Source organism: Mercenaria mercenaria, chromosome 13 (assembly GCF_021730395.1).
Source record: "Mercenaria mercenaria strain notata chromosome 13, MADL_Memer_1, whole genome shotgun sequence".
Classification (NCBI taxonomy): domain Eukaryota; kingdom Metazoa; phylum Mollusca; class Bivalvia; order Venerida; family Veneridae; genus Mercenaria; species Mercenaria mercenaria.
This window is the reverse complement of record NC_069373.1, coordinates 39015224-39042883: the sequence shown is the minus strand read 5'-3', so window position 1 is coordinate 39042883 and position 27660 is coordinate 39015224. Positions and strand designations below refer to the sequence as shown.

At 36.2% G+C, this 27660-nt stretch overlaps 1 protein-coding gene across 2 annotated transcripts in view; it reads left to right on the top strand.

Annotated features, from left to right (window-relative positions):
- Nucleotides 1–27660, top strand: part of LOC123528713 (VWFA and cache domain-containing protein CG16868-like) — a 137902-nt gene that overhangs the window by 52633 nt on the left and 57609 nt on the right. For both annotated transcript variants that reach the window (XM_045308663.2, XM_053521596.1), the window contains exons 9-14: nt 30–182; nt 11855–12015; nt 14663–14830; nt 15210–15335; nt 23862–23982; nt 26958–27045. In XM_045308663.2, coding sequence (XP_045164598.2) covers nt 30–182; nt 11855–12015; nt 14663–14830; nt 15210–15335; nt 23862–23982; nt 26958–27045 — 817 coding nt within the window. The remainder of the gene's footprint in view (nt 1–29; nt 183–11854; nt 12016–14662; nt 14831–15209; nt 15336–23861; nt 23983–26957; nt 27046–27660) is intronic.

Below are 27660 nucleotides of genomic sequence, written 5' to 3'. Positions count from 1 at the left end.
TATGAAACATTACTGCTTTTTGTTTAAAGGTCTTGGTTTGACAGTGGCTGTACCAGTTTACAATGGGACCCAGCCAATTGGAGTAGTAGCAGCCGATGGTTCCCTAGCAACTATTTTCTCAGAAATAGTTAATTTTAAAACAGGAATCAACAGTTACATGTACATGGTGGACAGTACGCATGGTAAGGATGCCTTTGTTTATTGTGTATCAGTGCTATAATGTTGAAATTTGGCTCAGCTGGCTGCAGTTATTGAAAGCTTGTTCATGCAAAATTACATCATAGCATGATTGTACTAATTTGACAAAGGCAACGAAAATTAGACCTTAAAGGTTAAAATATTCTTTTGTTATATGAGCCGCACCATGAGAAAACCAACATAGTGCATTTGCGACCAGCATGGATCCAGACCAGCCTGTACATCTGTGCAGTCTGGTCAGGATCCATGCTGTTCCCTAACGGTTTCTCTAATTGCAATAGATTTTGAAAGCGAACAGCATGGATCCTCACCAGACTGCACGAATGCACAGGCTGGTCTGGATCCATGCTGGTCGCAAATGCACTATGTTGGTTTTCTCATGGTGCGGCTCAGTTATGAGTATTCAAATACTGTTTCTCTATTCCAATATTAAAAAAAAAATAAAATCATGATGAATCAATAAAAGTTTAAATGACAGAACCAAAATGAATGAATGAAAGAACAAAAATCTTTTTAAATTTATTTTGCCAAAACCTGCTTTATGTATAATTACACTTGAAAATGTCTTCTTTGGTTGTGATACCTAATTCTGAATATTACAAGTCATGTTGAAATTGTACGCTGCTATGGTGATGACAGTGTACTTTGTTGTTAATATTGCTAATTGCTTGCCTTTAGAAAACTTTAATGGTCAAGGTCACAAATTGATGCAAATTTGCTACAAATCACCTTGTTTTTCAGTAGATGCACAGTGCTTGTAATTAAAAACCATCATCAGCACTTGATCTGATGACTTGGAATTCAGAATTGATCGAAGAGAAAAATGCTGTGAAGTGGTGTGGAGACATATTGAGTTTGTCCCTCTGTATGTCACAAAATTTGTCTGTGCAACTCCAGTAGCACTACAAGGCAGATTTACACAAAATTTCCAAAAGTGATCATTGCCAAGCCAAGTTTGGCATGTCATTGGCATGGTCCAGTTCATTGACTTTCAGTGGAGCTGTGGCCCTTGATTCACCAAACTTTGTGACATTTTTGGCTTCTGCTTTTACACCGTTAGGCAGATTTTTACCAGACTTTACAGGAATGATTAGTGCTAAGCCTAGTTGTATTTGGCATTGATATGTTCTACTGTGAGCTATCATGACATCCCATGCATTGCATCTTAATAACAATCAAGATAGTAAAAAGAACAAAAATGATAGCAGTTCAACAACAGCAGATATGATGTGACCTTTGCTGTTCAGCTTACTACTGTTGTACTACATTTACAACTGCTTGCAAATACTCCTTTTTTGCTATCTTACTTTCCAAACATGTTTAGATGTGTTAAATGGTGTGACACATAGGAGACATGTTTCTATCCATCCACCTGTTTAACTCAATAGGGAGTGAACAGATCATCGTATTGTGGGGTTGTGAATTTGAACCCAGGGTATATGTTCTTCTTGACAAGCTGTGTAACAATTTCAATTTCATATTGATGCTTGCCCTTTACTTCCATATTTTCTAAATTTGTACACTACTAATAGATAAAATCCTTATCTTGCTGACTACAGTATTATTGTGACTTTAGTATTTACTGACTAAATTGTAATAAGACATCTGAATGGTAAGTGGTCATAAAATGATACAGGCTTAAGGTAGTTCTGCACGTTTGATAAACCGGAAGTGATGGTGTAACGTCATTTATCCGGAAAACGTAGAATAAAGCCTGGATTCGGCGTACGGAAATGAAAATAATTTTATGAATTAATTGAAATATGTGAGTAAATTTATTACAATGGCATTGTTGCTATATTTCTAAAGTCAAAATATGATATTGAAACATATAACACGTTAAAATAATGAAAATAATGTCTTAAAATTAGCGTGAAATGTACGGTTCACTTTAATCATGGTCAGATATCTCAAAAATAAGCACACGGATCTATACATTTTATTTCACGAAATTATAGGCCATGTGTTTATTTACAACTGTGAGAAGTTTCATCAAAATCTACATTATAGAAAAAATTCTATTCGCGAAAATGTTATGAAAGTAATGATTTTCCCATAGACTCACATTATGAAATATTGCGTGAGGTCCAAATTTTTCAAATCAGTCTAGCAAAAAATCAAGCACACGACCCTATCTTTTTTATTTGCTGAATTTTCAAGGTATATTCTGAAGTTTTGAAAAATCAGAGTTTAATCAAATTCTACATTGTAGAAAAAATTTCGATCCAAACGTGCAGAACTACCTTAATACTAGCACACTGATGGTTAGTGTTATGATCAGACATTTTGTAAATTTAACAAAGCTACTTACAGTGCAAACTGGAATTCTGCTGTCATAATTTGTTTGCTTTATGACATCATGTTTTGTTTAAAGTAGATGAACAGCACAATGAACTGCATTTTGACTGAATCACAAAACACAAAAGCTCATTGATACAGTTTATGAACTGGCTCTATTAAGAAACACACCATCCTTTTGAAAAACATCAGAAATTTATGATGTCCAGAATGTCTTAAAACCTTGGCTTTTATCGCATTTTTGTCTTTTAAATTCTTTATCTTGCACAAAATTAAATGATTCTACAACAGACTGCTGAGTAACTAATATGTTAAATACTTGCTCTTCTTATGGCTGTGTTCACATACCTAAACTATGTAAGACAACAGAAAGGCAATAAATCTCTTAATTTACTCCCAGAAAATTTATCTACAGTTGGAGATATTTTCCAAATCTGACTTGATTTGACTATGCCAACAAGGCGGCAGCCATTTGGTTTTAATCAAATTTATATCAGAATATTAGTAACTGGGCATGTCCGGTCAGCACATGATGTCTATTGAGTAATAGGAATACAAGAAACTTGCAGAAGGTGAGATAAATTTAAATACAAGTAATTAAATATCAGACTAGGCAGTTTCTTTGGGATGTTTTTGTGTGCTTAAGTTTTATTAATACTAAGTCTGTTATTAAATCAAGCTTTAATCAAAATAAGTCTACAACTTTGGAAATAATACTTGCCAGAATCTCTACACCGGTGCAGCGATTAGATGTATCAAGTTTGCCAATTGGGAATAGTATATATCAATTAATTTAAATTGTTGACCACACGTCATACATAAAACATGAAGTTTAAAGATAGAATTATAGGAAATCCCAATATATTGCAGCTTGCTGTCTTGGCAATTGTCTCAGAAGATTGTGTCATCCAGGTTAAATTATACCAAAGATGTAAAAAATGGTACTAGCAGCTTCCTCGCTTGGCACTCAGCATTAAGGGGATAGTGCTAGGACTGGTCAGCCCGGTTTCAGTATAATGTGACTGGGTGGGGTATCATGCCACGTGTCTATGGCGTGATATTCCAGTGAGGCAGCACTATAAAGTTGGGCATTGTGCTCACTGCTACAAGTAGACACCGTCGTTTATATGACTGAAAAATTGTTGAAAAAGACGTCAAACCCGAACACACACACACACACATCCAGGTTAATACCTGGTAGTTCATGTGGGCAACTAGGCGAGTGTAAATTTATATCCCTGATTTCAGCCAGGATGGTTTGATTAATTGGTACATTCATTGCATTACTGATTTCTACCAAAATAAAAATGCATTTGTCCTGCAGAATGACCTAACAGACAATTCCACTCATCCTTAGGCTGTTTCTACACATCAATACAGGCAGTTAGGTGGAATTTCTCAAAGCAGAGAACCAATGCCATTTAATCTATGTATTTTCACTCGGTTTTTGCAACAGAATGGAGCAATATATCTTCGATCACTACTCTCATATTTGATTAGACTCTGTGGGATTGTCTGGCAGAGTTTTATTCTTACTTATTTGCTTTAAAATGATTAGAACATTTAGGATGATAAGGAGGTTGAAACTTGTTAATTATAATCATAGATACTTGCAATTATTTCCTTACAGTTCCTGGGAGTGTGTGGATGACAATTGTAAGATAATACTTCAATTTACAACTTCCTCATTTCTTCTTTAATGATAGGGCCAACCTAAGGTTAATATAACTAAGTTGTGTTCCATTCCTTTTCATTTAGCAATAAACTCATCCAGGTGCTGTCACCTTTTGATTTCTGTTATTAATCTAGCAGTATGCTTCATCCAGTCAGATTAGTTATAAAGCTATAAAGAACACTGCATCTAACTGCATCTAACTCTTATAAGAATATTGCATAATTATACAGTCTAACATACATAAGAAGTAAACTGTATATAACATGGGTAATTGTTATGTACCATATGAATTTACTCTTGATTTAGCATGATCCTGTCTTACTGAGCCAGCAGCCATTGAAACTTCAACTGATTTCCTTTTGTAAAGCTATAAACAAATTCACAGGTTGTTAAATGTTAAAATTACCAAGAAAGGTTGGATTTGATTACTGAGGCTTAATACTGGTCAAAAGTGCAGAAAGCATTAATGTTAGTAACGTACCTTCAATGAAAAAAAGTGGTGTTGATCTAAAATCTGTCTTTTTAGAACTGTCAAAATATCCAAGCATTCTCTTAACCTTAGCTTGACTATAATGAAGTGAGAACTATAGTTTTTTTTTTTTTTTTTTTTTTTTTTTTTTTTTAAGGGGCCTCCGTGGCCGAGTGGTTAGAGTCGTTGACTTCAAACCATTTGCCCCTCATCGATGTGGGTTCGAAACCTCATTTATGGCGTAGAATTCTTCACGTGAGGAAGCCATCCAGCTGGCTTACGGAAGGTCGGTGGTTCTACCCAGGTGCCCGCTCGTGATGAAATTGTGCATGGAGGGGCACCTGGGGTCTTCCTCCACCAGTAAAGCTGGAAAGTTGCCATATGACCTGAAATTGTGTCGATGTGACAATAAATCCAACAAATAAATTGTCTAAACTTTTGCTGCACTTTCTTTTTATCTCAGTAATCACTGGATGGATTTGCTTCAAACTTTAAATAGTTATTCCTCATCATCATCCACATCACATGGCACAAGGGCCACAACTCTGGCACCTATTTTTTAAGATTTATGCCCCCTTACTCTGTTATTACTAGATAGATTTTATTCAAACTTTAAACAGTTGTTTGACATCATCACCCGCATCATGTAACACAAGGTCAATAATTCTGACACCAATATTTCATAAATTATGTCCCCTTTTTACTTAGAATTTCAGAATAGTTTTGATTCACTTTCACTATGTCTTTGTTACTTAATGGATTTGATTCAAACTTAGAATAGTTCTTCCACATCATCTCCATCATATGTCAGAAAGTCCGTAACTCTTGCACAGTTATTTCATGAACGATGCCCTGTTTTACTTAGAATTCTGTTTAACTTTGATGCTTTTTCATCACTAAATGGATTTGATTCAAACTTTAAACAAGAGGACCATGATGGTCCTGAATCGCTCACCTATCTCCACATGACCCAGTGTTCAACTGAGTATGACATCGTTATTTCTATTATTTGACATAGTGACCTAGTTTTTGAGCACATGTGACCTAGATATCATCAAGATAAAAAATTCTGACCAATTTTCATGAAGATCCATTGAAAAACATGGCCTCTAGAGAGGTCACAAGGTTTTTCTATTATTTGACCTAATGACCTAGTTTTTGAAGGCACGTGACCCACTTTTAAACTTGACCTAGATATCATCAAGGTGAACATTCTCACCAATTTTCATGAAGATCTCGTGAAAAATATGGCCTCTAGAGAGGTCACAAGGTTTTTCTATTTTTTGACCTACTGACCTAGTTTTTGACCGCACATGACCCAGTTACGAACCTGACCTAAATATCATCAAGCTGAACATTCTCACCAATTTTCATGAAGATCCATTGAGAAATATGGCCTCTAGAGAGGTCACAAGGTTTTTTCTATTTTTAGACCTACTGACCTAGTTTTTGACCCCACGTGACCCAGTTTTGAATCTGACTTAGATATCATCAAGATGAACATTCTGACCAATATTCATGAAGATCTCATGAAAAATATGGCCTCTAGAGAGGTCACAAGGTTTTTCTATTTTTAGATCTACTGACCTAGTTTTTAACCCCACGTGACCCAGTTTCGAACTTGACCTAGATATCTTCAAGGTAAACATTCTGACCAATTTTCATGAAGATCCATTGAAAAATATCGCCTCTAGAGAGGTCACAAGGTTTTCCTATTTTTAGACCTACTGACCTAGTTTTTGACCGCACATGACCCAGTTTCGAACTTGACCTAGATATCATCAAGGTGAACATTCTCACCAATTTTCATGAAGATCCATTGAGAAATATGGCCACTAGAGAGGTCACAAGGTTTTTCTATTTTTAGATCTACTGACCTAGTTTTTGACCCCACATGACCCAGTTTCGAACTTGACCTAGATATCATCAAGGTGAACATTCTGACCAATATTCATGAAGATCTCATGAAAATATGGCCTCTAGAGAGGTCACAAGGTTTTTCTATTTTTAGATCTACTGACCTAGTTTTTAACCCCATGTGACCCAGTTTCGAACTTGACCTAGATATCATCTAGATGAACATTCTGACCAATTTTCATGAAGATGCATTGAGAAATATGGCCTCTAGAGAGGTCACAAGGTTTTTCTATTTTTAGACCTAATGACCTAGTTTTTGACCCTACGTGACCCAGTTTCGAACTTGACCTAGATATCATCAAGATAAACATTCTGACCAATATTCATGAAGATCTCATGAAAAATATGGCCTCTAGAGAGGTCACAAGGTTTTTCTATTTTTCGACTTACTGACCTAGTTTTTGACCCCACGTGACCCAGTTTCGAACTTGACCTAGATATCATCAAGGTGAACATTCTGACCAATTTTCATGAAGATCTTGTGAAATATATGGCCTCTAGAGAGGTCACAAGGTTTTTCTATTTTTAGACCTACTGACCTAGTTTTTGATGGCACGTGACCCAGTTTCGAACTTGACCTAGATATCATCAAGATGAACATTCTGACCAACTTTCATAAAGATCCCATGAAAAATGTGACCTCTAGAGTGGTCACAAGCAAAAGTTTACGGACGCACGGACGCACGGACACACGGACGGACGACGGACGACGGACACCGCACGATCACAAAAGCTCACCTTGTCACTTTGTGACAGGTGAGCTAAAAATATTGTTCTTCATCATCACCCACATCATATGACTTAAGGTACATAACTCTGGCGCCAATATTTTATGAATTATGCTCCCTCTTTCCTTAGAATTTCACATTTAAGTTGTGATTTACTTTTACTGTATCTCAATTAATACTACCAGGATTTGATTCAAACTTAAAAAAGTTGTTCCACATTTTTAGCCACGTGATACGACACATGATGCATTACTCTTGCAGAAATATTCCACAAATTATTTCCCTTTTATACTTAGTTAATGTTTTGGTACAGCTCTATCTCTGATATTATGTTGTTTGGTACACTTTCACTCTATCTCTGTTATTATGTTGTTTTGGTACACTTTCACTCCATCTCTGTTGTTATGTTGTTTTAATTGGTACACTTGATCTCTGTCTCTGTTATTATGTTGTTTTGGTACACTTTCACTCTATCTCTGTTATTACTTACAATACATTAGACTCAGACTTAAATTATTGTCCAGTATTGTCATCTACATTGGATTCATTAAACACTTCAGTTATAGCTCCAGCTTTCTTAGATGTTCCCTATTTGCACTATCTAGCATCAAACTAGTTGAGTGCACTGTCTCCGGTTACAGCTGTTCTGTATTATCAGATATCAGGATACATTGAAACATAGGTAGCTGCACCTAAATTTTCAATGGCCTCCTTTAAATTTTCTTGTTAACATGCCTGAACATCAACATTATACCAGATATATTCATATTTGAATACAAATGTTTTTGAATGTATGAATGCACATTTTATTACGTGTCTGATGCAATGGTGAATGTAACCTTGTCAGTATCACTTAAATATCAATGAAAACAAATTTTCAGTAGGTTGATTTGAAATTTTGTTTTCATACTTTTGATTTTTTTTTATGCATATGGATCAAATAGCTTCACCACTGTGATGTTGGGGTAAATGATTTGTTGGTCACTGCTTTCGTACTTGTTTAGATAAATGAAAATTATAGGATTGAGTTTAACACACCTTTCAGGATATGGCAGTTGAAACTACAGATTACTTGCACCTACTTACAATTCCTGGGATTGTTCGGATGACAATTATAGGATTATTTCAATATAAGGCTTGTTTGTTTCTTCTTCAGTGATAGGGCCAACCTAAGCTTAATAACCAAGTTGTAGTCCCTCTCCTCTACACTATGCAATAAACTCATCCATGCACTGTCTCCTTCTGATTTCTGTTATCTGTATTTCCAGTCAGATGTTTTTAATACAGGTGTTAGGAATTTGTATACATTTAACATGGTAGCATGTATTATCACCTGCATATAAAATGTTTAGGGTAACAGCGCCATGACCTGTTTATGAAGGAACATGTATCATGGGAAAGACAGGGAGGGTGTGTGAGCCCTTACATACTGTACATAATTGTAAAAATTAGTAATTCATTGAGGTAAACTTAACACTTTGTACATGACTGTCTGTTGCATAGACCACCTGTTTACACTTTAAGACAGTATCTTGGATGGTGAGCTGTCTAGATATTGGCCTATCATAAAATCTTGCAAAAGTGTTTGCCAGTGTCTGTTTTTGCTATATCCTTTTAAATGGATTGGCTGTGGGAGATAACCTGGTCTAGATTGTTTTGATGCTTTTGCTTGACCTTGGACAATTTAATGTCTTGTCAGTGAGTGTCGGGCACATTTGTGCATCCAAAAGAATTGAAGAATTAAAAGCATATTAGATTTGCAAGACAGCTGTAGCAATTTGTAGTGTCCCTTAAAGTGTCTTAATAGTTCAGAACTGATTGAACATTTTGTGTGACTGCATACTTAGGTAGTGGTGGCGTTTCATGAAGTGAGTAGGTCTGCCAGTGGACTATTTGGTTTGCTTGTGCCTGCTAGTTGGTAGGTCTGCCAGTAGACCATTTGGTTTGCTTGTGTCTGCTTGTTGGTAGGTCTGCCAGTAGACCATTTTGATGTCTTCATGTGTTCAAGTTGGTAGGTCTGCCAGTAGACTATTTGGTTTGCTTGTGCCTGCTAGTTGGTAGGTCTGCCAGTAGACCATTTGGTTTGCCTGTGTCTGCTAGTTGGTAGGTCTGCCAGTAGACCATTTTGGTTATCTCATGTGTTCAAGTTGGTAGGTCTGCCAGTAGACTATTTGGTTTGCTTGTGCCTGCTAGTTGGTAGGTCTGGCAGTAGACTATTTGGTTTGCTTGTGCCTGCTAGTTGGTAGGTCTGCCAGTAGACTATTTGGTTTGCTTGTGCCTGCTAGTTGGTAGGTCTGCCAGTAGACCATTTGGCTTGTTTGTGTCTGCTAGTTGGTAGGTCTGCCAGTAGACCATTTTGGTGTCTTCATGTGTTCAAGTTGGTAGGTCTGCCAGTAGACTATTTGGTTTGCTTGTGCCTGCTAGTTGGTAGGTCTGCCAGTAGACTATTTGGTTTGCTTGTGCCTGCTAGTTGGTAGGTCTGGCAGTAGACTATTTGGTTTGCTTGTGCCTGCTAGTTGGTAGGTCTGCCAGTAGACTATTTGGTTTGCTTGTGCCTGCTAGTTGGTAGGTCTGCCAGTAGACCATTTGGCTTGTTTGTGTCTGCTAGTTGGTAGGTCTGCCAGTAGACCATTTTGGTGTCTTCATGTGTTCAAGTTGGTAGGTCTGCCAGTAGACTATTTGGTTTGCTTGTGCCTGCTAGTTGGTAGGTCTGCCAGTAGACTATTTGGTTTGCTTGTGCCTGCTAGTTGGTAGGTCTGCCAGTAGACTATTTGGTTTGCTTGTGCCTGCTAGTTGGTAGGTCTGCCAGTAGACTATTTGGTTTGCTTGTGCCTGCTAGTTGGTAGGTCTGCCTTTAGATCATCTGGTTTGCTCATGTCTGCTGGTTGATAGGTCTGACAGTAGATCATTTGGTTTCATCATGTCTGCTAGTTGGTAGGTCTGCTAGTAGACCATTTGGTTTGCTTGTGTCTGCTAGTAATTAGGTCTGCCAGTAGACTATTTGGTTTGCTTGTGTCTGCTAGTTGGTAGGTTTGCCTTTAGATCATCTGGTTTGCTCATGTCTGCTAGTTGATAGGTCTGACAGTAGATCATTTGGTTTCATCATGTCTGCTAGTTGGTAGGTCTGACAGTAGACCATTTGGTTTGCTTGTGTCTGCTAGTAATTAGGTCTGCCAGTAGACTAATTGGTTTGCTTGTGTCTGCTAGTTGGTAGGTCTGCCTTTAGATCATTTGGTTTCATCATGTCTTCAAGTTGGTAGGTCTGCCAGTAGACTATTTGCTTTGCTTGTGCCTGCTAGTTGGTAGGTCTGCCAGTAGACTATTTGGTTTGCTTGTGTCTGCTAGTTGGTAGGTCTGCCTTTAGATCATCCGGTTTGCTCATGTCTGCTAGTTGATAGGTCTGACAGTAGATCATTTGGTTTCATCATGTCTGCTAGTTGGTAGGTCTGCCAGTAGACCATTTGGTTTGCTTGTGTTTGCTAGTAATTAGGACTGCCAGTAGACTAATTGGTTTGCTTGTGTCTGCTAGTTGGTAGGTCTGCCTTTAGATCATTTGGTTTCATCATGTCTTCAAGTTGGTAGGTCTGCCAGTAGACTATTTGCTTTGCTTGTGCCTGCTAGTTGGTAGGTCTGCCAGTAGACTATTTGGTTTGCTTGTGTCTGCTAGTTGGTAGGTCTGCCTTTAGATCATCCGGTTTGCTCATGTCTGCTAGTTGATAGGTCTGACAGTAGATCATTTGGTTTCATCATGTCTGCTAGTTGGTAGGTCTGCCAGTAGACCATTTGGTTTGCTTGTGTTTGCTAGTAATTAGGACTGCCAGTAGACTGTTTGGTTTGCTTGTTTCTGTCAGTTGATATGTCTGCCAGTAGACAATTTGATTTTGGTCAATATCTGGAGAACATGTAACCAAATGGCAGACAACCATCATTTGATGGCTGTTGGTGGTTAGCAGATTTTGGGGTCTGTAGGTCAAGGTCACCATGACATTGAAACTGAAGGCTGTTTCTGAAATTAATGATATGAGAGTGCTTAGACCTAGGACTGTCAAGTACATTACAATGATTGCTTGTAATCAGTAGATGAAGCCTATTGTTTTGGAGGCCAGTGTCAAAGTGATCTTAATCATTTCTAATTTAGAACTTGTACTATGCTTAAAGATTGTCTTGGTTCAAAGATTTAGGTCATGGAAACCTTCAGATTGTAAAGGTTTTCTGATCAATAATTTGAGAATGCTTGGGTCTATGACCATCATTTGCCAGTGGTAAAAGGATGACTTTTATTGATTTTGGGTCTGTAGAGCAAGGGTCACACAGACAAAAATAACTAGAAAGTGCCTTGATCTTTAGCTGCCTGTGGTTGATAGATGACCACTAGTTTTTATGGTATAGGTAATTTTTTGTTTATAGTGAATTTAAGTCTTTGGCCAAATGTCAAAAACATCAGTTTATATTGATTGTAGTTGGTCAGTCAATGATTTACCTGCACAGTTACCTATGACAAGCTGTCATGTGGAGGATATGTTTTACAAACAACACTTGTAGATGTAGTTATTTCTATTTATATTTTAGGACATGTTCTGCTTCATCCCAAACTGCGAGATCCAGCGGAAACCAGATATAAAGATACAATATTTCCTAGATTGGATCTTCTAGAGCCTGACCTATCAGTGGAACAGAGAAATAAAATACTTACAGCTAGCACAAGCAATGTTGTGAGCTTTTCAGTACAGGTAATCAAAACACTATTAAATTTTTCTTAATTTTAGTAAAATGTTACGTTTAAGTTATATGCAATAATAGCTCCACAAATTTAGCTCCTCTTTAAATAGTTAAGGGCTGATGTGAGATGTTAATGCAAGTTATCCCCTTAAGGGGCTATAAATCTTTGTCAAGATCTGTATTAATGGGTATGGAAGGTGTTTAGTTACCTCCTTTGAAGAGAATTTTTTATACACCACACAATAATAGAAGCTATTAGGAAAAGGTGTAGTGTACAAGAACAATGGCTGCTTTGCATATTTTTCAATTACCTCCCTTTTTTTAGATTTACTTGCCCAAGTCATACCTCTTAAGTGCTAAAAGAATTTTATTGAAACTGCTTACAAAGATGGAGGACATTGTGGGGAAGAAATTTGTACAAGAACCATTCATCTGCCATGCTTACAGTTTGAATTGTCTCCCTTTTTGCTCATAACTTCAAACTATTGAAGGGATTTTGTTAAAAATTTTCACAATGACAGAGGATATTTAGAGGAATTGCAGCATATAAGAACCATAACTCTAAGGTGTTTCTTTTAAATGTATGGCTACTTTGTGATGTTCTTCTTTTAAATGTATGGCTACTTTGTGAGGTTCTTCTTTTAAATGTATGGCTACTTTGTGATGTTCTACCTTTAAATGTATGGCTACATTGTGATGTTCTTCTTTAGAATGTATGGCTACATTGTGAGGTTCTTCTTTTAAATGTATGGCTACTTTGTGATGTTCTTCTTTTAAATGTATGGCTGCTTTGTGAGGTTCTTCTTTTAAATGTATGGCTACTTTGTGAGGTTCTTCTTTTAAAATGTATGGCTACTTTGTGAGGTTCTTCTTTTAAATGTATGGCTACTTTGTGAGGTTCTTCTTTTAAATATATGGCTACTTTGTGAGGTTCTTCTTTTAAATGTATAGCTTCTTTGTGAGGTTATTCTTTTAAATGAATGGCTACTTTCTGAGGTTCTTCTTTTAAATGTATGGCTACAATGTGAGGTCCTTCTTTTAAATGTATGGCTACATTGTGAGGTTCTTCTTTTAAATGTATGGCTACCTTGTGAGGTTCTTATTTTAAATGTATGGCTACATTGTGAGGTTCTTCTTTTAAATGTATGGCTACATTGTGAGGTTCTTCTTTTAAATGTATGGCTACATTGTGAGGTTCTACTTTTAAATGTATGGCTACTTTGTGAGGTTCTTCTTTTAAATGTATGGCTACATTGTGAGGTTCTTCTTTTAAATGTATGGCTACATTGTGATGTTCTTCTTTTAAATGTATGGCTCCTTTGTGAGGTTCTTCTTTTACATGTATGGCTACATTGTGATGTTCTTCTTTTAAATGTATGGCTATATTGTGATGTTCTTCTTTTAAATGTATGGCTACAATGTGAGGTTCTTCTTTTAAATGTATGGCAACATTCTGATGTTCTTCTATTAAATGTATGGCTACTTTGTGAGGTTCTTCTTTTAAATGTATGGCTACTTTGTGAGGTTCTTCTTTTAAATGTATGGCTACAATGTGAGGTTCTTCTTCTAAATGTATGGCTACATTGTGAGGTTCTTCTTTTAAATGTATGGCTACTTTGTGATGTTCTTCTTTTACATGTATGGCTACATTGTGAGGTTCTTCTTTTAAATGTATGGCTACTTTGTGAGGTTCTTCTTTTAAATGTATGGCTACTTTGTGAGGTTCTTCTTTTAAATGTATGGCTACATTGTGATGTTCTTCTTTTAAATGTATGGCTACATTGTGAGGTCTTTTTTTAAAGTTGGCTATGTGAGGTTTTCTTTAAATGTTGGTTTTAGTGATCTTCTACTCTTAAATGTATGGTCCAACATTGTTAGGTTCTTCTTTTAAATATATGGCTACATTGTGATGTTCTTCTTTTAAATGTATGGCTACATTGTGAGGTTCTTCTTTTAAATGTATGGCTACTTTGTGAGGTTCTTCTTTTAAATGTATGGCTACTTTGTGAGGTTCTTCTTATAAAAGTATGGCTACATTGTGATGTTCTTCTTTTAAATGTATGGCTACATTGTGAGGTTCTCCTTTAAATGTATGGCTACTGGCTACTTTGTGAGGTTCTTCTTTTAAATGTATGGCTACTTTGTGAGGTTCTTCTTTTAAATGTATGGCTACTTTGTGAGGTTCTTCTTTTAAATGTATGGCTACATTGTGATGTTCTTCTTTTAAATGTATGGCTACATTGTGAGGTTCTCCTTTAAATGTATGGCTACTGGATACTTTGTGAGGTTCTTCTTTTAAATGTATGGCTACTTTGTGAGGTTCTTCTTTTAAATGTATGGCTACATTGTGATGTTCTTCTTTTAAATGTATGGCTACATTGTGAGGTTCTTTTAAATGTATGGCTACATTGTGAGGTTCTTCTTTTAAATGTATGGCTACATTGTGAGGTTCTTCTTTTAAATGTATGGCTACATTGTGAGGTTCTCCTTTAAATTGTGTGGCTACTTTGTGATGTTCTTCTTTAAAATGTATGGCTACTTTGTGATGTTCTTCTTTTAAATGTATGGCTACTTTGTGAGGTTCTTCTTTTAAATGTATGGCTACATTGTGAAGCTCTTTAACAAAAACAGAGAAGAATATTTTAAGTTTGTTTAAAGGTGACAGATATCCAGCCAGAAATTGATGGTGAGCTGGTACCAAACAGATTGTCTAGTTTGAGCCAGGCCACTGTGTATTGTCAACAGATTAGTGGAACCAGACTGGTTATTGCACTTGTGCACTATGAAAGTGATGATGAGGAACCAAAATTTCACAAACTTAATCAGGTATTAGATTACTGTAAATGTTAAGTCCTTAGTTGCATTTCCTTTGAAAGTATGACAGAGAGATAACAGAAATCCTTGAATTGAACCAGTTATTCCTCAGATAGGATGGAAGGTGTAAGTTCAATACTTAGAAATTGTTAGTCAGGGAGGGGTAAGGTATTCATAAAATTGCTCAAAATAGTATATCCACTCATGAGCTGTTAGTCTGGAAGATTTTTTCAACACAATATTTCAGTTTGGTAGAAATGGCACCTGAGTTACCCTTGAGCCAGATATTTCCATCCGCACCTTCAGAGAGTGAAAGATTCTTATAATCTGATTAATCTAAAACAAACAAGTTTAATTTAAATAAATAAATTTTGAATTATATTTTTTTCAGCTTTCTCTACATGGTATTTACCATCGCTTGGACAAATTGTTTGGTGCCCCTGATTTTCCAGGAAAGGACTCCATTTGTCACCTGCATAATGGGCATTTCTTATCATTTAAACAGTCTGTTATAAAGGTATAATTTTCATATATCACTTGTTTAAGTATAGAATTGTTAATTGGTCAAAAACATGATATATGCATATTTACCTAGTAAGGTTAAGAACTGGTTTAAATCTATCTTTATCAGTACTGAATTGTGTATCCTACATCTTTTCTACCCATTAGGCACTTGAAAAGGTCAAACAGCTTAACTTTGTGTCCAGCTCATGTCTTCTAGATTGCTTGGAAAAATTTTCATAAAACCAACATTAGTTATTATCTCTATCAAGACGTCATGCAGAGCACATGACCAGGGTCAACAAGGTCAAGGTAACTTGGAGGCCAAAGATCATATAACTCAAGGGCCTCCGTGGCCAAGTGTTTAAGGTCACTGACTTTAAATCACTTGCCCCTCTTTTATGTGGGTTCGAGCCTCACTCTGGGGAGTATAATTCTTCATGTGAGGAAGCCATTCATCTGGCATACGCAAGGTAGGTTGTTCTACCAAGGTACCAGCCCTTGATGAAAAATGCCCGAAGGGGCACCTGGAATCTTCCTCCACCAGCAAAAGCTGGAAAGTTGTCATGTGACCTATAAATATGTCAGTGTGATGTTAAACCAACTAGGTCAGATAACTCAAATGTGTGTCCACTTGTTCTTAGCTACTGGAAGCATTTTCATAAAATTAGCATCTTATTAATCTCGTCAAGACAACATGCAGAGTGCATAACCCAGGTACTAGTTTCAAGGCCAAGGTCACGCTTGAAAAAAATAAGTCATGATCACAACATTTTTCTTTCCCTGTATTGGGGTGGCATTGAGGGGTATTAATCATGTTTTAGTGATAGCTTTAGTTTTATGAAAAATCCAGAGAAAATTCCATTATTTTTATTTCCAAAGAAGAGAAGAAATGGAGGCTACCATTTACATGTATACCTTAAGACATGGCCTGTTTTCGCAGAAATGTGAAAATTATGTAATGACTGGTACAAAGTGCTGCAACAAATATTTTTTAAGTAACTCAGTGTATGTATTTAATGATCAGTTACAGTAATATTCAAAAGAAAAGTTTACAAACTTATAAATATCAAAAAAAATTATTTCCAATTTCCATAATCTTGCAAAAAAAGAAATCATTCTGACCTAGTTCTGTCGTAAACAAAAGCAATTCAGGTTAGTGAAGCATGAAATAAAGCAAGTTGTTGTGGGACATTTTACATATTGTACACTGTTAAAATTACTTGATCACCAAAAACATTGCATACTAGGATTTATTATATACCGTATAATCCCGGCCATACGTCGAGGTTTTTTGACCAAATTATTAGTTCTGAAGTCAAGGGTCGACTTTTGGCTGCATAAACAAACGTAGTCATGATCCTCTCTCCATTTTCGGATCAAACACAGCGCGTATAAGGCACTCTAACAAGTTTGTTTATGATGTTCGCCATTTTGATAAAGGGAAACTACTCTTTGCGCACTAATTGTCTAGGCTAAAAACAAGGATTGCCGTTACGTTCCGTAACTAAACAAAATTAGTTTTATGTAAAGTTAAAAGTATTTTGAAGATGAAAATATATAAAAAAATCATAAATTTTATTATACTAATTAAAGATCGATTATTACCTTCAACCGAAATCAAACTGTGAACAAGAAAACTGACACAAGGCTTCTCACTTATTGCTGATAATTACTGGTCATTTGATCTATAAAGTTTAACAGATCATAACAAAGGACGATTATTGGTTTGACTTGAGAAGTTGATGTCATTTTGATGCCATTGTTGTTGTTGTTAATGATACATGCTGGGGGCATTAATTATCTTACCACCTATTGTCACAATCGGCAAACAATTAACGGTTTAATCGTACACTTAGACTGATCCACCTTCAGCAAACTGCCACAATTTTCAATCTCGCTAATCAGAATGAATTTAAATCAATTAATTCTAACTGCTTACAGCCTTCAAATGTACAACTCCCCTTTGCTTTGAAATTCCGCAGCTTCAAAAGACTTTCATTGTCTTGACAATTTGTAAACAACATCCCAGGTGTTGTTTTGATAAATGTCACGTGTCACTGAAAAACAATGGCCCTTTATCGATCTTTGGTTGGTTAAGGGCAGTTTGATTGACAGCGGAGGGTGGGGCAAAGACAACGCAATTTGCTGCAAACGCATTGATTTTCCATCTCAAAGTTGTTGACAGTTTTATTGCATTTTTTTTTTTTAACTAAATGGATCGTTAATTTATGACGAAGAGGACAATGAGGGTCTTGATCCCTATGACGGTTGATTTAGTGTCATTACTGGCAGACGATAATGATTTTGATAGGGAGTTTGATGGATTTTAGTGACTGATGGATAAAACACTGAAACGTGCATAGAACTGTAACTGTATCTGAAAACAAACCTGTGTGGTTACTTCTTTAATTTTGTCCATGTGTCTGATTATTGAATTTTTTTTGACTTGGTAATTTTTCACGCATATTAATGGTGCTAGATAAATCGCATTTTTTAATGCTTGTACAGTAATTAACAAATGTTTGACTATCGTTATATAAACACATTTATTGATCATTATGAAATGAAATTAAGGAAATTCATGATCGGTTATTATGTCATGCACTGGTAATAAAGAAACAAATCTTTTGTTTTTAGCTCACCTGAGCAATGCTCAGGTGAGTTTTTGTGATCGCTCGATGTCCGTTGTCTGTCTGTCTGTCTGTCAACATTTAGCTTGTGTATGCGATACAGGCTGTATTTTTCAACTGATCTTCATGAAATTTTGTCAGAATGATAACCTTGATGAAATCTAGGCCATGTTTGAAAATGGGTTATCTGGGGTCAAAAACTAGGTCACTAGGTCAAATCAAAGAAAAACCTAGTGTATGCAATATAGGCTGTATTTTTCAATTGATCTTTATGAATTTTGGTCAGAATGATTACCTTGATGAATTCTAGGCTAAGTTCGAAAATGGGTTATCTGGGGTCAAAAACTAGGTCACTAGGTCAAATCAAAGACAAAACCTTGTGTATGCGATAGAGGCTGTATTTTTCAACTGATTTTATGAAATTTTGGTCAGAATGATAACCTTGATGAAATCTAAGTTCGAAAATGGATCATCTGGGGTCAAAAACTAGGTCGCTAGATCAAATCAAAGAAAAACCTTGTGTATGCTATAGAGGCTGTATTTTGCAGTTGATCTTCATGAATTTTGGTCAGAATGATTACCTTGATGAAGTCTAGGCCAAGTTTGAAAATGGGTCATCTAGGGTCAGAAACTAGGTCACTAGATCAAATCAAAGAAAAACCTTGTTTATGCAATGTATACTAATGTATTTTTCAATTGATCTTCATGAAATTTGGCCAGAATGATAGCCTTGATGAAATAAAGGTCAAGTTTGAATATGGGTCATCTGGGGTCAAAAACTAGGTCGCTAGGACAAATCATAGAAAAAGGTTTTGTATGTGATAGAGGCTGTATTTTACAGTTGAGGTTCATGACAATTTGGTGCGTTTCTCAGGTGAGCGACCTAGGGCAATCTTGGCCCTCTTGTTTATTTTTGTTGGTTTAATTATATATGCCTTTACTGTAAAACTAACAATAAACTTTAACACTATTACGGCACAAATAATTTATCGCAGAAACGTAACAAAATCGTGAGCGAAATATAAAGATAACTTGCTGGAACCATTTTTTTTTTTACAGTATTTTGTGCCATAGCAGTCGTTAAAATGCATTTTGTTTCTCCCTAAGTTTTCAAAAATTGTCTGTGACAGATCGTGACAAGAAGAACAAACTGTGAAATAAATAATCAGTTGCATAATTTCGCTACCAAGCCCAAATGTTCCAGCATTACACTTGACAAGTTCATTATTTATGATACCAGGTCATCTAGATCTATCCATCCCTTGACTTATGGTCTAGGCAAGTTGAAAATCAAAGATTTTTTATCCAGAGTAAACCCTCGTCTTGTGGCCGAAGTCGATATATGGCTGGAATTATACGGTACATACTAACGGAATACTGGAAAATATTGATGAAATATAATTCACATTTTCACTGTATTTATTTTTCACTGCAGTGAAACATATTTTTCTATATTTTCACTGCAGTGAAACATATTTTCTATATTTTCACTGGTTTTCCGGAACTACTTTGGTATTCTTGGGCAGTTACTTTGGTAGATCTACCATTTGAAGGGGGAAAAATGTGTATGCATAGTGAAGCAAACTATTTTGAGTCAAAATATAGAATTTACAATGATCGCAGCCTGCCTATGGTACATTCTAACTGGTATTTGTACGAGTACACGGCATTTAACCTTATGCGAAAGGACATTACTAGGGAGAACGTTTGAAATGCCAGAAAAGAAAACCACAACAATATGTCAAAATTTATTTAATTAATATCGGGAACTGCATGTTGTACGCAACTGACGTACAACTACACTTTCAAATTTAATGTCTTTGCAGATGCTGTAAAGATAACGTTTTTTGTTTATTTTAAAAATAAGACTAAATTTCAGCTGTACGGAAAATGCATTCCTATTGTTGTCGCTTGTTCTAAAGGTAAACAAATGACGTTTTAAATCATTTGTGTATATAACAAACAGAAAATTCAAGTTTTTTGCATGAATATGGTTTTTATTTTATTACTCGAAATAAAAGACAAATAAATCCCGTGCAATTTACACATATTTATTTCTATAATTACATATAGTTCTGTATTATAATCATTAAACACAACGAAATGTATGTAATGCACTGCATAATATTGCACGACTAAGTTTAACGTACACTATCAACTTTTCTTAATATAACAGTAAATAAATTAAGGTTGGAATGAACTGGCTGCTCAAATTTTACAGAAAAACATTGCTGGCTAGCCTCAGCGCATGTTATTGAACCGAAATACCATTGAAATTTTTGAGAAATACCAACCACATGGACAAATCTAACTGAATTTTTTTCCTGAGCCTGTTGTGGTGGAAGGGATTAGTCAGTCCACAAACTGAGTTAATCAAACGACACGAAAACGGCCTGCCTGCCACAATTGCACGACAACAGAAGTTCAGCAAACCAATCAAAGACTGCATTTTTTTCTAAGTAGTTTTTGGATGAGCCAACATGTCCTTTATTTTTTGAATTACCTCTTGTATTTTTGAATTAGGAATCCTGACTAACATATGGTATGAATCAAGCTCAAGGCCAAGGAATATCAGGCATTCTGTTGGACCTTCTGTTTTATCTTCAGCTAAAGGAACACCTATTTCGGACATTGTATCTCGAAAAACATTTAACGACCTGTTACACAATTCAGTTGTTTTGTCCCCGCCCAGGAAATCATCCAAATAGTGTAGTAATTTGCCAGAATTGAGATATAACTTAACACAAAATTCTAGAAATCTGGCAAACCATTCAAAAGTTATACAACTAATAGAAACCCCAAATGGGAGTGCTTTATCAAAATAGAATTTATCATTGAAGCAGAATCCAAGCAGCTCAAAATCTGAAGGTGTGATAGGTATCAAACGATATGCACTTTTGGTATCTGACTTAAAAAGTTTGCAGTGATGCCCCAAATCTGTATCATTTTTACTGCCACATTATAACTGGTATATTATACTGTACACAAAGCTGGGTCTATATAGTCATTGACGGATTCGCCTTGCAGGTATGACAGATGATGGATCATTCTGTACTCCCCAGGGGGTTTTCTTTTCGACCAAGCCAACAGGGGAGACAATTAGATTTGGAAGTGGGCGTTCAGTGAAAGGACCAGCTACCCTACCTGCCTCTATTTCTTTTTTGATTTGACTCTGAAATATCTCTGGATTAAGTAAAGTGGAGCGGAGATTATTCGAATCACGTGGGCCCGAAAACTGAATCGGAAAACCATTTCTAAAACCATTTAAAAGAAATGCCGCCTCTGTTTTATTATAAAATTGTAGATAATATTCCAACGTTGCCAGTTTTACTGGGGAATAAGCAAGACTAACAGTGCCGAGGTTGCAATACTCCTGAGTGTAAAGCCGCTTCCCTAATTTATTTACCGATTTGGCCTCTATTGAAACCACGCCCTCTGTAGGGGCCTCGAAAATTCCTGCCTCGAGATAATCTCTGAAAGGCTGGTGTTTGACCTGTTTGTACATTACCGGCAGATACAGATGTAGGACAAGTAATCTCTGGATGAAGCCCATAGCATTTCATGCATATGTGCGGGAACCTACAGTTGGGCCAAGTACACCTTCCATTATTAAAATCTAGACACGAATACCTCGATTTTGCAACTGATTGAAATTTTGGGGATGATTTCACCTGGATCATACAACGCCACCATAAATCGTTGTTGATTTGTGACCATGGTGCGGGGGATATAGCCTGGCGTAAACGAAATTGCTCACCGTAGGTTCTCCAAGCGAACCCCCCTTGACGCAGAGCACACTCCCGAATATTATATATGTAGTGTAATATTTCATACACTTTGTCCGCGTGGTTAGACAAATATATGGAAGAGTAAATAATAAATGTGTTGGTCCATTTTTCAATACAGGTTATTTGATCTTTGCACACTTTTGGAGACGACACAATATGAAAATCGGCGTCTAATCCGAACACAGAACCACTACAAAATCTGACAATTCTACCGCCCCCTTCAACAGTAGTGCTAGATTAACATATTCGCCCCTGCAAATTTGCTGCTTGAGTGAGGTAGGAACATGAGCAGCTAAATCACAGTCTGCTAGATGCAATAGCTGCCGAATTAAAATTACTTAATTGCCACGTGGCCATTCGACCTTGTCGCCGATAAATCACAAACCTGAGAGTGTAGAACTGATGAATTTGCATTCTGGTTAGTGATGCCACACCCCATCTCTAAATTATTATTATTACATTGTGCATTGCCTGTATGCAGAATTATACCCAAAGCATTCATAATTTGTTTGAAGTTGATAAAATTTGACTTGCCGGCGTCAGACTGTAACAGGCTCTCGTCTACCAAGTCCTCCAGCTCGTTGGCCATGCACTTTCGCCCTCTGGTTTGCCTGCCTTCCTGCACATTTCTGGCGTCATGCTGAGCCGGGTCGACCTGCTCGCAACTGGTTATTGGTCACGTTCCTGCCTCGGAAGTGACGGATTTCTCAGATCCTCGTCCAGCTGCACGTCTGCGCCCCTATTTCTAAGTCCCTTGCGACTCCCTTCTCGTACCTGCCTGTCCTGACCCGCAACATTTCTTTGCTGACCTCTCCCGGCTGCAGGCTGAGGCCTCCGGCGACCACGACCACATGGCATTATCAGGCAGAATTTCAAAATTAAATTCTGTACACGACCAAAATAGCTCTATAAAGTTTTCTTGTGTTGAAAGCAACATGTCGATATCTGACTGAGAAAAGTGAACGGGATTTATGTGCTTATATACTGTAGAGACTTTAGCTCGTTCGTAAACAACAAACCGGGAACCAACGTAAGACAGTGAATGCAACGATAAAGCCCGAGAATAACCAAATGTATAGCAACTGATAATGCTCGTCAATAGCAGACAGATGACAATTTCTCCGAAAAATAAATTGAATTATTTTTAAAAGAAAAATAATTTTTATTATTTCATCTTGAGGTATGAAAAATACATATTTCACTCGTGGCTACGCAGCTCATGAAATATTTTATTTTCATACCACTCAATGAAAATAAAAACCATATTCATGCAAAAAACTTGAATATCCTCTATATATTTTTGATGATTTGATCAACAAAGTTAAAGTTCATATATTTTTCCCACCGAAAGATTTCTAGGGAAGGTTTTTTTTTCTCAGCAGGAGTTTTTAGCTTAATGAATTCCTCAAGTCTTTAGCCACTTTGTCACACAAAAATTTTTGTAAATTATCACATCGTTGGATGTCTATTGTCCATCTGTCATCCATCCGTCCTGTGTCTTTCTGTCATCCACAATATCTTTACAGAAAATCTCTTAAGTCACTTCAGATTTCAACTAGTCCTCACAGAAATGATCCTTAGGTGGTCCCCATTAGATTCCTTCAAGTCTATCACATCCATGGAGTAATAGTTGCCATGGTAACCAGAAGAAAAAATTTAAAAAATCTCCTCTTCAGAAACCACTGGCCCAGTTGTGAAATAATTTCCCAGAAATGTTCTTTGTGTTACCCTCTACCAAGTTTTTTAAATATTTTTACTTTTCGTTTAAAAGTGTGGCCGCCAGGGGGCGGGACTAGTTTCCGTTAAATATATATGTATTTTGGTTTTGTCAGAGAACTCCTGTAATAGGACCTGTTTTACAGCTGTAAAATACGGTGCCCCTAAAGTGACATGTTACGCACTTTTTTTCCACTTAGGTAATGTGAGACTTTTTTTATTTCGTTTAAACGAAATCATTTCGTTTTAACGAAATAACTATTTCGTTTAAACGAAATCATTTCGTTTAAACGAAATAACTAGATTAATCTAGATTTCTGAAATTATTCTTTATAATTGGAAATCTATAACAACCATGTTTGTTTTAAATTCAGTTTCTTGTAATAATGAATTGGAATATTTCAGTTTGCACCGAGTCTGTTCAGTGAACCAGAGCTGTACAAATACTCAGATGAGACCCTGAATGCAGTGGTGAAACTTAACAGGTTTCTTACAGATGGCAATTACACAGATATACTCAATCCTGGTAATATATAGCATTATGCTTAATTGATTGGATACACCTTTAGTGTACTTGTATTCAGAAGTATGGAATAGTTGTTGTGAAGTGTTCATAATTGATGTAGGTTGGGGAGGGGGGCATATGGAACAGCTACGGGTGCAGAATATGAAATTGTAATCATTCAAAAAAAGTGCCTAATAGATGTAACAGGGTTATGGAGCAGTTTAGGATGCTGAACAGATGAAGCCAGGGGTATGAAATGGTAATCTTTAAAAATGTTCATAGAATATGTGGTGGAGGTTATGTAACAGTTGTCTTTAATGGTGCAGAATAAATGTAGCCATTAGTGTGGAATAGCTGTTTAAGGAGTGTATAACAGATGTTGCAGGAGATATAGAACAGTTGAAGGTCCAGAAGAGATGTAGCCAAGAATATGAAGATGTTGTCTTAAAAATGTGCATAATAGAAGGGATATGGAATTGTTGTTGTTACTAATGGTGTAGAATAGATTTAGCCATTGGTAGTGAGTAATTCCACAAATATTCTTGCATAACTTATAAGTAATAAATAGTTCTTCAGAGAGAAATATATGTAGAGGTTCTGTTTTTTCTGGCATTGAGTAGATTGGCCATGAGTGTGAAACTGTTGTTAAGGGTGCAAAATAGGAAAGTTGTTACGATGGATGCAGAATAGTTTTGCCGGGAATATGGAATAGTTTTTAGTCCCTACCTGTGGAACACCGGAGGAGATATAGGAATGTCCTCCGTCCGTCTGTCCACCAGCAAATCTGGATCCTGCAATTACTCAAAAAGTATTCAGGCTAGGTTTATAAAACTTGACATGTGAATAGAGGGCAATATGTAGATTATGCATGTACATGACTTATGCTTGTAGGTCATAGGTCAAGGTCACTATTGTAGGTCAAGTAAAAATTGTTTCTGCTCCATAACTTTTACATGCATTGATGGATTATCTTAGTGCTGCACACAATCATTCCCCATGATGACACAATGTGTCAACACTTGATCTATGCTTGTCGGTTAAAGGTCAAGATCACTATTAAAGGTCAAGTAAAAATTTGTTTTCACTCCATAACTTTTATATGCATTGAAGGATTTTCTTACCACTACTCAGAGTGTTCTCCATGTTTAGAGTATGTGTCATGCACATGACCCATGGTTGTTGGTCAAAGGTCAAGGTCACTATTGAAGGTCAAGTAAAATTGTTTCCACTCCATAACTTTTATTTGCATTGATGGATTATCTTAGTACTGCACACAAATGTTCCCCATGATGAGTGAATGTGTTGTGTACATGATCTATGCTTGTAGGTCAAGGTCACTATTGAAATTTAAGTAAAAATAGTTTTTGTTTCTTCGCTCCTAAATTCCTTGAACCTTTTTTAGTCCTAACACTGTTGCCAACAACCACAAGGGATGAACACTGACAAAGTTTTCCACAGGTAGGGGACTTCTGTATTGCCACTGCAATACTTGTGTCGCTTTTTATGATTGGTGCAGAATAGATGTGACAAGGAGTATGGAATAAAGGTTGTTTAGAGTGTAGAACAGAAATGGCCTGGGGTGTGGGATAGTTGTCATTAAGGGTGCAGAATAGTCTTAGGGTAGATTGGCCAGGAAACTCAAGTAGTTGTCATTAAGGGTGCATAAAGATAGGGTCAGGAGTATGGAATAGTGGTTATTAAGGGTGCAGAATATATAAGGCCAGGGGTGTGTGAGATAGGTATTGCTACAGGTGCAGAATAGCAGATTTTATTAAGTGTAAAGTGTATTACTTTGCAAACAGGTTTGATTGCATTTTTGGTTGCTTGGGTCAATGTCATTGTTACCAAAATTGAAAAATTGTTTTTGCTGAATCAGTTAGAAATAAAGTCCTTTATTAGGTAACTTAAATAACTTCAGTTAAATATGAGATATTGGGGCCAAACTGACATACATTTTGATAAACCATTCTGCTTTTTTTCTGTGAAGAGAGTGTTTTAAAGTGCTTGTTATAAAACTGTTATTGTGCTGTCTTATGGACAGTTGTTGTTTCAATACATGGGAGTCTTGCTCTCAAGATTTACATCCTCAAACCCAGGGCACATATGACAGTGATATTTCTTTAAAGGTGGTCAATCACATTTAAACAACATTTAATGACATTTTTTACTTTTTGTATATTCTGGTAGAGAATTATTTAAGGAACAAAAAGACCGATTACATAGAGTTAGATTCCTATTTGAAATATATATTTTATTATTTTTATAAAATTTTGTAATTACTCCCCTTTAATATGAAAGTATATAAAAAGCTGGGTATTTCTTTTTATTTCGATACAATGTCTAGTTTTACATTTTGCATTTGATAGACATATCAACTATTGAACAATCTGAACCAAAATGCAAGTTTAAAAGCTGTGAATAGCTTCTGATTTCATTTATTTCAAATCTATCTTGGTTGCGCAACCAAGAAAGACAAAGGGAGGTAATAATAATTTTTCAAACTTGCGTTTCTAATGAATTCCATCTAAATACATAATTTTTAATGCAAATATTTTACAATATATTACAATATGTCTAATATTTATACATTTCCTTAGGCAAAGTATGTTTATCAAATCTATACTTATGATAAAATAACTCTATCTTGGTTGGGCAACCAGGATAGGAAAATGAAATTTTAAAAATACGTCCAGTGAAAATCTAATTTGTATTAAATGTTAAGTGAACATAAATGAGTGTAAATGATCAGATGCTAAAGTTTCGAACAAATCCGTTACATGGCCAAAATCTGATTATCCACCTTTAAGGTCACTTTTGAAGGTTTTGGCAGCATGAGAGCGGTACAGATTTAATAATTTTCTTATTTTAGTGAAGATTATGAGCAAAATGAATTTATTTCACATCTGAATTTTATTTCTTCAAACATCAATGAATGTGTCTCTTTGAAGGGCAATATTGATACTAATACATAGTCACCAGTCCTGTTTACATTTCAGGTTTGACGGCTATTGTTCTTCACACATTGGCTGCAACAGACAAATTGGATTCATTATGGACTGGCAGTGCTAATCAAGTCATTGAAAGGTTCTTGTCTTGCCTGTACTGTTAGTACAGTTGGATGGTCCGGCATCAGATGTCTGTCGTCCACAATTTACATAAATATATTTTTTCTCCTCTGAAACTGATAGTCAGAATTACACCTATCTTGGTCTGTAGTATCCTTATAAGGTTTTCTCTAAAGTTTATTCAAATGGGTCTGCTTGGCCCCTTTTAGAGGCCACTAGGGCTAAAAATATAGAAACAAAAAATTCTGAACAACTTCCTCTCTTGCACCACTTGATAGATCATCGCCAAACTTAGTCATTAGCATCTACGTAAAATTGTTTCTCATATTTTTTTCAAACGGTTCCACTTGATTGATTTTAAGTGCCTCAAGAGCTAACCTATAAACCTATAAAAGGCTTCCTCTCGTGAACTGCTTGCTGGATATCCACAAAGCTTTGTCTAGCATTCTTGTTTGGACCTCTCTCACATTTGTTCAAATATTTCTGGTAACTTAAGGTGCTGCCACAATAAAATAAAAAAAGTAAAAAATAAAAAAGCCTGTAGATACCTTTACTGAACTGCTTAATGGGTATTCATCACACTTGATCAGAAGCAAGGTCTAGAGGTCACGTTCCACCTTATGTGAGCAAATTA